The 13,915-nt window shown below is 37.3% G+C and overlaps 1 protein-coding gene across 1 annotated transcript in view; it reads right to left on the bottom strand.

Annotated features, from left to right (window-relative positions):
• The window catches only part of RAD23B (RAD23 homolog B, nucleotide excision repair protein), a 44,647-nt gene that overhangs the window by 20,494 nt on the left and 10,238 nt on the right, over positions 1-13,915 (bottom strand). Inside the window, exons 2-4 of the mRNA XM_047768101.1 lie at positions 8,991-9,072; positions 5,355-5,434; positions 4,179-4,447 (exon numbers count right to left, since the gene is read on the bottom strand). Coding sequence (XP_047624057.1) covers positions 4,179-4,447; positions 5,355-5,434; positions 8,991-9,072 — 431 coding nt within the window. The remainder of the gene's footprint in view (positions 1-4,178; positions 4,448-5,354; positions 5,435-8,990; positions 9,073-13,915) is intronic.

Genomic DNA, 13,915 nt, shown 5'->3' with positions numbered 1-13,915 from the left:
ATTTATTTATTTTATTTCTAGGGCTGTACCTGCGGCATATGGAAGTTCCTGGGCTAGGGCTAGGAGTCTAATTGGAGCTGTAGCTGCCGGCCTACACCACAGTCACAGCAACACGGAATCTGAGCTGCGTCTGCGACCTACACCACAGCTTCTGGCAACACCGGATCCTTAACTCACTAAGCAAGCCCAGGGATTGAACCTGAGTCCTCATAGATACTAGTCAGGTTCGTAACCCTCTGAGCCACAATGGAAACTCCCTTTGGTATAATTTTTAAAGTATCTTCATTAACTAGATAGTAAAACCAACATGTGTAAAAGGCAAAACTTCAAAAAGAACTATACACTATGGTGTTTAGAACTATCTATCTATATGCAAATGAATTCTCCTGCTCAAGACCTTTACCCAGAGACAACCACTACCAGTTCTACATATTGACTAGTGTCTTTTGTTGTGCGTTTTAACAATTAATGCATGTAAGCAGAGCTACAAGTGCCTCAATTTTCCCCAAAGATGGGTAGTATTTCACTTAAGTGACCAAATCAAATTCTCATTAAGAAATTCCTAGTTTGGATTCCAACCTTCAAATTCTTTCTGTAGTCAAATTTATCAGTCTTTCCTTTTATGACCCTTTTGGGTTTAAAATTATTTTTCCCATGTTCTCCTTTAGTTTATGGTTTCACTTTTACATTAACCTTTCTCCATCTAGAATTTATTTTTATGAGTGTAAGATGGTGATCCATCTTTTTCTAACCTCCAGATAGCTAGACATTTATCCCAATGGTATTTTTCCCACAGTGGTCTGAAATTACATCTTTATATAAGTCTTTGTACGTATTTTGGTCTGTTTCTAGTCTACCATTTCACCAGTCTTTCTTCCAAAAGCCATTCTTTTTTTTTTTTTTTTTGATAGGCAAGAAATAGATTTATTAGGATAGAATTCTTGTGAGAGATGCAAGTGGGCAGGCACAGAAGCTCTCCCAAAAGCCATTCTAAGTTGTAATCATCACCATGTATAGTACTAATAATTAATTCTATCTCATAGAAATAGTCCCCTTCATTACTGTTCTTTTATAGAAAATTTGTGCTATTTTTGCACTTTTAGAATTTCTTTTAAAACATTACAGATAAGACTGAAATGATGTTTAACCACCATTCTTCAATCTTGATTCTTTTGCCTCAACACTTCTCCCTTCCCTGTCCGCGGAGGAAACCACTTTATCAGTTAGTGTGCTGTCCCTCTGCTACTGTTTTTCTACATATTAATATGCTTAACCACAGAAAATATGCAATGATGTTATGTGGCTTTTGTTTGGTTTAGGGTTACTGCCTGTATTGTTCTGCAAATCTGCTTTTTTCACTTGGTAACAAAGCCTTGAACTATGTACTGCATACTTTAACTGCCTTCTAGTACTGGATATCAGAGCTCTTCAAACTTTAGAAAGCTTAAGAATTCACCAAGAGAGATTGTTAAAATTCAGACTTCTGGGACCTACCCCAGATAATTCTAGGGAGCCTAAGAATTAATTTCAAACATCAAACTCCCTGTGATGTTGATACTATTTGTTTACTACCACACTATGAATAATAGCACAATTCCCCAATATGAACAAATCACAAAATCAAGCCATTCCCTTATTAGTGGATCTTTAGGTTGATTCCAATTTGTCTTCAATTACAAACAATACAGCCCTAGTGTAAAAAAGTGCAGTTTCTCTAACACAGATATCAACAAGTGAAATCTGCATTGTAATAGGTGGCTTTTAAAGACAAAACTGACCTAGAGAAACAAATCCCTAACAATGAAATGTCAGGCCAGGTGGTAAAAAAACTTCTTGACACTCCTCAAATCCACATTGGCATGTCTCATTGAGTTCTGTGCTTTACAAGACATTAAATGTTTTACAGCACAAATGAGGTGACTAAGGTACATTTAAGCAGCTAGTTTTCTGAGCTTCCTTCATCCTTCCCTTCCTGTGCTATCCTTCTCTGAGGTGTATAACTCTGGGGAATAAGAGTAAAGGGATGGTGTACAAAGCTCAAGTAAGGAGGCAACTCTGCAGTCTGCTTTCCTGACCATCAACTCCTTTATGCAACCTCTATAGGTCTGAAAAGGTTCATGATGCTTGAGAACAGGTAAATAAAACTGAACCCTCAATAAGAAATAAGAGATGATAACCGAATTGATGCTATTAGCACATTAAAAGGTATTGATCAATTCAGGAATTCTCATGATATGAGGTTTTTAACAGGAGCTTAAAGAAAAGAAGATATACTGAACCAACTCAAGACATATTTAATTAAGTTTACAATATTTAAATGATTTGGAAAACCAATTTGCTAAATTTATAAGTTCCCTCCCAGACACAGAACAAATGTAATAGCCTTTTGATGTAATAGCATAACCTGACCCTGGGTTGTCTCCCCCTAGGTAATTAGTGCTGTGTGCATTTCTAGCTGTACCTGCATGAAGTATCAGGTTAGGTAATGGTGTCTCAGAATGCCTAAAGCAAAGTGCAGCAGGCAGACACAGGGAAAATATTTTATCACCTGAATCTGTGTTCTCCTCTTAGGCAATTAATTCCTTGAAAAGAGGCCTGAGTGAGCAATGAACCAGGTGACTCAAACCCCTCTCAACAAAGCTGACACAACCTCACTCAAAGGCAAAACACTAAAATGAAGGATCGTGACTGAAGTTTTTTTTTTTTTTTGTCTCTTTGTCTGTTGTTGTTGCTGTTGTTGCTATTTCTTGGGCCGCTCCCGCGGCATATGGAGGTTCCCAGGCTAGGGGTTGAATCGGAGCTGTAGCCACCGGCCTACGCCAGAGCCACAGCAACGCGGGGTCCGAGCCGCGTCTGCAACCTACACCACAGCTCACGGCAACGCCGGATCGTTAACCTACTGAGCAAGGGCAGGGACCGAACCCGCAACCTCATGGTTCCTAGTCGGATTCGTCAACCACTGCGCCACGATGGGAACTCCTGAAGTTTTTTGATTGGTGTATTTATCACAGACATCCTTCCGTGTCCATGTTTCCAACTGCTGCATAGTTTTCCACTATGTCTGGTTCTGATTCCAGGACTTCACTGCCATTGAGGTCCTGTGCTACACCAAAGCCATAAAACACAAATAGCTTCGGTGCCAGCTCACTCTGGAAAGAATACAATTCATGCTCTCAGATAGAAAAGATTCCCCTGTACGATTTCCAGCCAGGAGAACTGAAGCATTTGCTTTGGTTATTTTATTTATCATTAGGGGAAAAAAATCTTTGTCATAAATTACTCAATAATCCTAACTGCCACCTTCCCACAAGAACTTATTTCTTGCTCCCAAAATGTCCCAGCACTTTTTCTTTTGTTTCTGAAGAGCTACATGGGCAAAAACATAAATTTCTACACAAGTTCACAAAAAAATATACTCAGCATTTACTGTGTGCCATGAGCTACTTCATATCTTTCATACTTATTATTTAATCCTTAGAACAACTCCATGAAGTAAGTCCTGCTGATATCCACATTTTACAGATGAAGGAGAAAATCCAAAGATGTTAAATTTCTTTCCTAAGATCTAACAAATGTCATCCCCAAACACAAAACTATGTAGCAGATGGAAAAATTCTGACATAGAAGGATGTTTATTATATATATATATATATATACACGACAATGGTCAGAAAGAATATAGATCAATATAAATAATGACTGGGGGATGATGTCAAGTTATTTATGCCAAGCTATAATATAATGTCATAATTCCTCTTCCCTTTTTTTTGGCCACACTGGTGGCATGCAGCAGTTCCCAGGCCAGGGACTGAACACATGCTACTGCTGTGACAACACTGGATCCTTAACCCACTAAGCCACAGGGGAACTCATATAATTCTTTTTTTGGTCATTTCCTAACTTTTGTATATGAAATGAATAACAACTCTGACCCTTTTTCTCTTTTCCCTCCAGGGGGCGGGGGGAGGGTGGCAGGGAAAATGATGCAGAGTATATAAATCTAGATTATGGAAATTTAAACAGAGACATAATGTTTTAGTCAGGAGTTCAAAGTTTAGAAAATGTTTAACATAGTAGATAGAAAGTTAGTTCAAAAAAAAAAAACAATCAAAATAAATACATGAAGTTCTTATTCTGAACATATTCCAAGATACAACTTCCTAACACCCAGTTCTTACCTGTCAGTTGATGTTGGGCTAGTAGCCACTGGTGTTTCTGCTGGCTTTTCTGCAGGTTTCTCTTGTTTCGTTGCACTAGCAGGTGCAGGTTCAGAAGATGCTGTCGTTGATGCTGGGGTGATGGATGCAGGAGTGGGAGTAGGAGCCAAAGCAGGGGCTGGGGTTGGGGCCTGAGCCGCAGCTGGTGCTGTGGAGGAACTAACTGTGGTAGTGGTGGCAGAATTTGATTGCTGAGTTGTAGCCGGTGCTGGTGTTGTCACTGCTTTGGGCTAAATATATTACAAAGTAAAATAATGCATTATGACAAAATATTACATTATGACATGATCTCTGAAAGCTACAAACAAATGTAACACTGATACAAATTTGTTACTTGAAAATAATTTTGCAAAGGTGACATAATAAATGATCAATAGTAGCAATTTCATCACTGTTACTCTTTTTTTAAAGTTTTAAATTTTTTAATTTTTTTAATTACTCAATGAATTTTACATTTATAGTTGTACAACAATCATCACAACCAAATTACTATGTTACTCTTTCAAAGCTGATTCCAGTATATACTATCAACCTCAATTAGCTTTAGCCAATGGTTTCAGTCTTTGTATCAAGTTAACATGAAAAAAAAGCAAAAGCCAATATTTTAAAATATGCATGATGTTATCCGAAAAAAAAAGAACCACATAATTCTCTCCCTTAAACTTTATAAACTTCAAGTTTCTTGGTTATAAGAGTTCCCGTCGTGGCTCAGCAGAAACGAATCTGACTAGTATCCATGAGGACACAGGTTTGATCCCTGGCCTTGTTCAATGGGTTAAGGATCCAGCGTTGCCATGAGGTGTAGTATAGGTCACAGACATGGCTCAGATTCCTCACTGCTGTGGCTGTGGTGTAAGCCAGTGGCTACAGCTCCGATTTGACCCCTAATCTGAGAACTTCCATATGCTGCAGGTGCAGCCCTAATGGAAAAAATATTTTACTCAAACCAGCAATATATATAATTATTAGCTTTATAGGTAACCCAAAGTAAACTATGAAAACCTTTAAGAACAACTGAATGCATGGCACTACGGATGTGTATAAACTGTTTCCATTTAAAAGTGTAAAAGTAAGAATTGGGATCAATTTTTAAAAACTCATGTGCATAAAGATACACAGAATGAGGCTGGAACTTACTTTTGTCACCATAACTACCACGAAGTTTTTCTCATCAATTTTATATTCTTTTAGAGCAGTATCATCATTGAGGATTTTGCCTAGTATATTAAGGAAAAAAAAAACAACATACATTACTGAAGATGCAGTAACTTTTGTTCTACATTGAGGTTAAAATAATCACCAATATCAATTCCATCAAAACTTTTGCCAAAGAAAAGCATTAACCACTCAGCCAAGATAAAGACAAATATAAATGGATACACAATTAGTTAAGAAGGAAAAGGCATCTGACTAAATGATAGCAAACATGTATAATACAGATCCCTCACAATCTCAATCCTTAAAATTATTACTTATAATAAAAAGACTTGTTGGGTAAGGAAATACTACCTAGGTTCTGAGAAAGGGGAGATCATAAAGACAAATAAAATTCAATACTGGGATGCTAAAGGAATAAGCTATAATCTAGGTATAAGCTATAATCCTTCCTGATGGAAGAAGAAAAGAACCTCCTGCTCCCAAATAATGGGTATCTGCAAAACATAAATGTTCCACTGCTATAAAAGTAAGATACTCACAATGACGTGGTACACAGAAATGGCAAAATGGTACAGAACTGAGTAAGGCACAGGGAATATCTTGCAGAAAGTCTAATGTGAGGTCAAGATTCCTTCAGGTTTCCTTTTCCTTGAATTTAGTTTTCCATTTTTAAAGTTACTGACTCAAAAGCTGCAAGTAGTAAGACAAAAAAGAATAGTGCCTCTAACTGGTATAGGAATGAGAAAACAGGCCAAGACCAGGAACCTGAAATTCTAGATTTACATCTGCCACCAACTACCTGTGCCTCTTCAACTTAGGATTGCTCACCCCAGGGCTAGTATCTCCTCTAAACCACCTCAGTTAAGAAAATACCACACAGAAGTTCCCCTGTGGTGCGGCAGGTTAAGGATCCAGTGGCACACATCAAAACAGCAGCATGGCCTGGAAACTTCCACATGCTATGGGTGCAGCCAAAATAAACCCCCTCCCAAAAAACAAAAACCTATTAAATTTCTATCTAAAGATCCACAGTACTGATATCTACAATAACAGCCCTCAGTGTTTCTTCTTAAGAACAAAGAAAACAATTTTTTTCCACAAAATGTGCATATTAAGTCTTGTTCTCATCTTCTTTTTTTTTGGCCACACCTGTGACATGTGAAAGTTCCCAGGCCAGGGATCCAAACTGCACCACTCCAGCAAACTAAGCCTCTGCAGTAACGAAGCTGAATCTTTAACCTGCTGTGCCACAAGATAACTCGAGCCTATTTTTAACAAACATTTTCCCAGTTAGTGAGGCTAACTAAATTTGCAGTTTTCTATTCCTATCTTTTATTGCTTTTTAAATTGGGTCATCCACTCCTTATTGACTTGTAAGACCTCTTTTTATAATCTGAATATTAATATTTTCTTTTATGTCACTTATTTATAGTGCCTTTTGACATAAAGTATATTTTTTCAGTCAATTTTGGTATTTTATGTAAAAATCAGATAAACTGGAATTTAATTTCACAAGAATGATTCTAAGTACATTAATAAACAGTAAAGTGGTTTCATTTCAATAGATGAAAAAAGATGCTCAGCTTGATTAAAAATACAAAAGCCAGAGAAAGGATAATCTCTTCAACAAATAGTGCTGGGAAAACTGAAGAAACACATGCAGAACAATGATTTTGGACCCATCTTGTATCATTCATACAAATTAACTCGAAATGGACCAGACTCAAACATAAAACCTGGTACCATAAAACTCCTGGAAGAAAATATAAGGAAGAAGCTCAGCAATACTGGTCTTGGCAGTAATTGTTTTGGCATGACGCCAACAAAAATCAACCAACAGGACTACATCAAGCTCAAAAGCTTTTGCACAGCAAAGGAACAACAAAATGAAAAGACAAACTACAGAATGGGAAAAAATGCTTGCAAACCATATTTCAGATACGGGGTTAACATCCAAAACATATACAGAACTTAGTCGACTCAATAATAACAACAATAACAACAAAAACTTGCATTCCCCTCATGCCTTAGTGAGTTAAGAACCCAACATAGTGTCTGTGGGGATATGGGTTCAACTGCTGGCCTCCCTCAGTGGATTAAGGATCTGGCATTGCTGCATGTTGTGGCATAGGCCAGTGGCTGCAGTTCTGATTCGACCCCTAGCCTGGGAACTCCCATATGCTGCAGATGCTGTAAAAAGAAAAACAAATACACAAAACGACAACAGAATCCAAACAATCTGACTAAAAACTGGGCAGACAAATCACTTGTCTCTCCGAAGAGGTCATCAAAACGGTTACCAGATGAAAAGACGCTCAACATCACTAATCATCAGGGAAATGCAAACCAAAACAAGTTATCACCACCTCACACCTCTGAGAATGGCTATTATCAAGAAGACAAGAAGAGCTGGTGAGATTGTGGCGAAAAATGAATCCTTATGTTGGTAGGAACATAAACTGGTCCAACCACTACAGGGAAAAATTGGAAGGTTCTTCAAAAAATTAAAACCATACGATCCAGGAATTCCACTTTTGGGTATATACCCAAAGAAAATGGAAACAGGATTTTTACAAGACATATGCACTCCCATGTCTACAGCAGCATTATTCACAATAGTCAAGATATGGAAACAACCCAAATGCCCATCAACAGATGAATAAAAAAGATGTGACCCATATACATAATATAATTCAGCCACGAGAAAGAAGATATCCTCCCATCTGCCACAACATGGATGGAGCTTGAGAATGTTATGCTAAGTGAGATAAGTCAAGTACTGTATGATATCATTTACATGTGTAATCCAAAAAAGTTAAATTTGTAAAAAAACAGAGTCCTTCATCTTGGTAGTTACCAAGGGTTTAGGGTGTGGGGGAGATAAGAGTAATGGTGTTTAAGGGTACAAACTTGTAACAAGTAGTAAATAAGCCATTGAAATCTAATGCACAGGAGTTCCTGTCGTGGCTCAGTGGTTAACGAATCCGACTAGGAACCATGAGGTTGTGGGTTTGATCCCTGGCCTTGCTCAGTGGGTTAAGGATCTGGTGTTGCCGTGAGCTATGGTGTAGGTTGCAGACTCGGCTCGGATCCCGTGTTACTCTGGGTCTGGTGTAGGCCAGCGACTACAGCTCTGATTGAACCCCTAGCCTGGGAACTTCCATATGCCGAGCGAGCGGCCCAAGAAACCTTAAAAAAAAAAAAAGAAAAGAAAAGAAAAGAAATCTAATGCACAGTATAAGGAATACAAACGATAGTGTACTATAACTAGGTAATGTAATAAACATCACTATTGGCAATCATAGTACTATATATGTATTAATAATACCCTGTATACCTTACACAAAACAAAACCAGCCAGTTATATAAGGCTTACAAAAGGTAAAAATAATAAATAAAACAAGCATCACTGGATGGAGAAATACATAAAGCAAAAGTGAGTAAAAAGAAGACTGAAGGTTAGTAACATTCAAATGACTGTTCATTCTCTGCTTTTATCTGTATAATGTGTTTGACAGAATCAATTTGTATACAGTCTGCAAGATGGCAATCTCTATAAAATAATGTCACAGTAAGCAAGAAAATGGCACTTGAATTTCAGTATTTAATTCATACCTGCATAAATTAATTTTTGACCTGCTACAGGAAAGGCATCTTTCCCCTTTTCAGATTCAATCTTCTCTTTCAGTGCTTTCACCTATTGGAAAAATAAAAAAATTCTGAAAAAGTCTAAACAACAAATGACAATCCAGAATCTGAATGAATGATGTAATATGTTTATACATATTAATGATTCTAAAGCTTAAAATATCATGTCTTTATAATCCTATATCAAAAGACTCATAAAGGTAAATTCTCCATAAAAGTAAACTCTCTAACTTAAAAGGTCTAAGAAATAAAGTAGTTGTCTACAACAATAAAAGTTAAATATGAATGTTAAAGAGCAAATTATTCACTTTAAAAGCATTTATGTTTCATTATAATCACCTGAGGAAGCATTATGAAAACCAACTTAAAACATAATTTCTGAAGGTGGGATCTGGACATGAGTGTTTTTTTAAGAAGCTTTACAGTTGGTTCCAAAGTTTGGCTGAGGCTGATTACTTAAACATCTTGAACAAGTAGCTTGGTTTTTCTCAGCAAAAGTCTCATCTATAAAGAGGGACTGGGATAGATGATCTTTATGCTCTCTTCAATTCCTAAAATTACATGACAACAGGTTCATTACGTATTTAGAAAATGAGCCCAATCAATTTCTGAAGTAGGGTGACATAGAAGTAAAAAAGGCAAGGAGACATAATGAAACTAAATTTCACTACTTTAAAATCAAGGGAGAAAAATTCCATTTCCATCACTTTGCCAGAATACTTTTGAAAATTGTCTAAGTTGACAGTTCTGAACTTTAAGTAGAAAACTGTCATGACATGGATACAAAGGGAAGGTTCCTCCCCATATCACATTGCTGCTATAAGTAGCAGCTGAAATCCAAAACCAGCTCTTCTGACTCCAAGCTCTAATTAGACCAAAGTATTTAACAAGCGCCACATAAATCACCCTTGCTATACTGAAGTGGGTCAGTAGCATCACTCACTGCCACTCTGATGTTTCCCAAAGTGGAAATCCATTACAAGAATCTCAACCCACTCTATGATTAAGAGTGGGAAATAAAAGATATTCTCTGGAGTTCCCGTCGTGGCTCAGTGGTAACAAACCCAACTAGTATCCATGAAGATGCAGGTTTGATACCTGGCCTTGCCGTGGGTTGTGGTGTAGGTTGCAGACAAAGCTCGGATCCCACATTGCTGTGGCTGTGGTATAGGCCGGCAGCTACAGCTCTGATTCAACCCCTAGCCTGGGAACTTCCATATGTTGCAGGTTCGGCCCTAAAAAGACACGGAAAAAAAAAAGATACTACCTAAATTTTTGAGACAGTAACCTTTAAAGACCATCTAGTTAAACCCCTGTATTCCTACTAGATGCAAGGCCCAGCACACCATTTCCAAGGTGTGGTCCAGGAGTCCTGGAGATTCACAAGACTCTGTTAGATGGGCTGCAAGATTTGCTCCTACTTTCTCACAAGTATACAGTTGTGTTTTCCAGAGGCTACAAAGCATGTGATATGACAAAAGACTGAATGCAGAAGCGGATGAGACTCCAGCTATCTTCTACTAAGCCAAACATTATAGAGATTGATAAAACAAACAAGACAATGTCAGTCTTCTCAATGCTTTTTATTATTATTGTTTACACAAATATTAACTATAAAATTTAATGGATTTATTATTTTAAGTGAATAATTAAAAAACCTCCCAGTTTTTTTTAAATGATTTTTATTTTTTCCATTATAGTTCGTTTATAGTGTTCTATCAATTTTCTGCTGTAAAAAACTTCCCAGTTTTAGGTTTCTAATACAAGTATCAACAAATGTAAGTATATACACGAAAGTTATTTTGGAGTCCTTAATAATTTTTAAGTGTAAATGGGTCTTGGAAACAATAAGTTTGAGAATTGCTATCTTATAATGCTACATGGCTTTCCCAAAGTCAAGTGGTGGCAGAATGGTTGAGAGCATCCTATGGGGAATGATAAATTTCCCTCCACACTTCTTTGTTTAGAGAGGTGAGAGATACAATATTTATAACTATGATTGCTATATGAAAATCACGAATGAGTTACAGACCACATGTGTCACTATGAGTGAATCCAGTTCTCACAACAGTACTGTGATTTATCACATAATAGGTACTCACTTATCACTTGCTGAATGAGTAAATTAACACAGCATAGAAATACGTGAAGAAAAAAGGAAATTAAAAAGAAATAAGCAGGAATCTCACTCCCTGACAGATCAAGATGAGCAAGCAATTAAGACAGATTTAATTTATACATGTTTCTATTCAACATAATTTCCACAGAATATATATTTTTAAAGTTTAGCCACAGAGAACATTTCAAGACTTTCAAAAGCCACATTGTAGCTTCACAGATCCAAAAAAAGAGAGAAGCAAAAACCAAAAAACCTAGTAACTTAAGGAAAATAGGACAACCAACCAAAAAAACCCCAAATCATTTACTACTAAATAACACTTGCTTCTAAGAAATAAAAACTGTGATTAAAGAATATTAGGAGCATAACAATGAGAACTCTATACACATCAATACCTATACCATGTGGCTAAAAAAAAGTAATCACAGGTCAACTCTATATGTGTTTACTATTAAACAAAGAAGGAAAACTAATAAACTAAGAATGCAACTCAAATAGAAGAAAAATACCCAATGGAAAAATGCAAATAAAGTAGGAGAAATGGTAGAAAATGGTTCTTGTGTCAACAGAAACATGGACAAATGACAGAAGCAGGCAATTCAATCACACAGCTAATAAAAGGAAAAGCTCAACCTCAATAGTAACCAAAAGCACAGATTTTAACCCCAGACACCATTAATCCAATAGATGGTCATACTGGAAAAGACTGTCTTGAATAATTTTTGGCATTAAGTGTGAAGAGATACGCTCTCAGAAATAAGTATTTAGTGATAAAGTGTTTGTGGGCAATATGCTAAAACAACTCAACATCTTTTTGGCGGGGCCAAGGATTCTACTCAGCAAAATAAGTGCACTAGACTTCATCATCCCCAACTGCTCTTAGAAATTATATAGTAAGTACCAGTCTAGCTCTCTCAGTAACTATTCCCTAAACCTGGTCTTGCATCTCATTAAGACTTTGGTCTCTTGAGCCCTTACTTTCATTTTGATATTTACTGCCAGCTCTACTCAGCTTAGACAACAGTGCCACTGCTATCACTTTCTTCCTTACATTACAGACTTCGTTGTTCTTCTGCTGTTCCTACCAGACAAAATTCTGTAACTGTGCCAACACAAGTGAATTTGTCAGTACGAACATAAAATCTACTTCAACCACTCTGTAGTGTAATAGTCTCCTACCTTACTTACCTAACAACTCTCCCTTTACTATCTAACCAGCTACCTATCCACATTTATAGCCATTCTTCTAAATGCTACTGGAGAAAAGGAACAACAATTTCAAAAGTAGCTGTTTCCGGAGTTCTCCTGTGGCTCAGTGACTTAAGGGTTCGGCATTGTCACTGCTGTGCTGTGGGTTTAACCCCTGGCCTGGGAACTTCTGCATGCTGCAGGCACATCCTAATAAAATTTCAAAAATTAAAAAAGAAGAAAACACAATAACACATACTCATATGCACACATAAATAACACACAGAGTTGTTTCCACATTAACGAATGTAGCTGCATGTTTCACATATAAAAACAATGTCTTATAAATTATGTATCTAGAAGTTTCTGCTGTGGCACAGCATCTTGGGAGTGCTGGTACACAGGTTCGATCCCCAGACTGGCAGGGTGGGTTAAGGATCCGGCACTGCTGCAGCTGAGGCTTAGGTCACAACTGTGACTCAGATCTGATCCCTGGCCCGGGAACCCCAGATGCCATAGGGCGGCCAAAAGAGAAAAAAATAAAAATAAATAAGTTATAGTTCTAGAGTGGTATGATGTTTTGCATGTCAGTTTTCTTCACTTTTGCATAAGATTTCTAGGACTATTGCTTGTTGATGAGATTAGCACCCAGCTTCCTCAATGCTACAGTATATTTTCCTTACTACTTTCCTTACAGATCTCCTTATACATATATATGTATAGGAAAAAGAATTATGCAAGCTTTAATGGGAAGCCCTGAAATATGGAGGCTGAAGGAGTAATAACCATGTGACAGGGCAGTGTACAAAAAGCTTCACAATATTTAACTCATTTATTCTGTGCTAGAATTCCATTTACTGGCTACTCAGAGAGAAGCTGGTATTTGTGAGCACTGATGCAGGCACTTTTGAGGCAATCTGCCAGCCTTTGAGCTAATGATTCCATATCTAGGAGACAATGCTAAAGAGATACTCACATAAATACTTCAAAGATATATGAACAAAACATATGCACTACACTACTGTTTGTAATACTGAATGTAATACTGTTTGTAATGCTGAATGGCAAAATACATTATTTTTCATGTGTTCATTGGAATATTTTCACCATGCATTAAGAATGATAACCAGGAGTTCCGTCACGGTGCAGCAGAAACAATCCGGCTAGGAACCATGAGGTTACACGGGTTCAATCCCTGCCTGGCCTCGCTCAGTGGGTTAAAAGATCAGCGGTGCTGTGAGGTGTGTTGTAGGTCACAGTCACGGCTTGGTTCCCATGTTGCTGTGGCTGTGGTACAGGCCAGCAGCTGTAACTCCGACTAGACCCCTAGCCTGGGAATCTCCATATGTTGCAGGTGCAGTCCTAAAATAAAATAAAAGGAATGATGACCATATCAAAGGTAATCACTGAATGCATGCACCTAAAAATGACTGAATGAAATCTTTACAATTATCTTTAAGGGACAAAAGCTGGTTGCTAAGCAACTGATTTTTAAAAACATAGTGTTCTGTTTGTATTATTATATTTACATATTTAAAGAAAATGACTAGCAGCATATATAGAGTCCAAAAGTGGTTACTTTAAT

The sequence above is a fragment of the Phacochoerus africanus genome, chromosome 2, assembly GCF_016906955.1.
Source record: "Phacochoerus africanus isolate WHEZ1 chromosome 2, ROS_Pafr_v1, whole genome shotgun sequence".
Classification (NCBI taxonomy): domain Eukaryota; kingdom Metazoa; phylum Chordata; class Mammalia; order Artiodactyla; family Suidae; genus Phacochoerus; species Phacochoerus africanus.
This window is presented reverse-complemented; position numbering and strand designations above follow the sequence as displayed.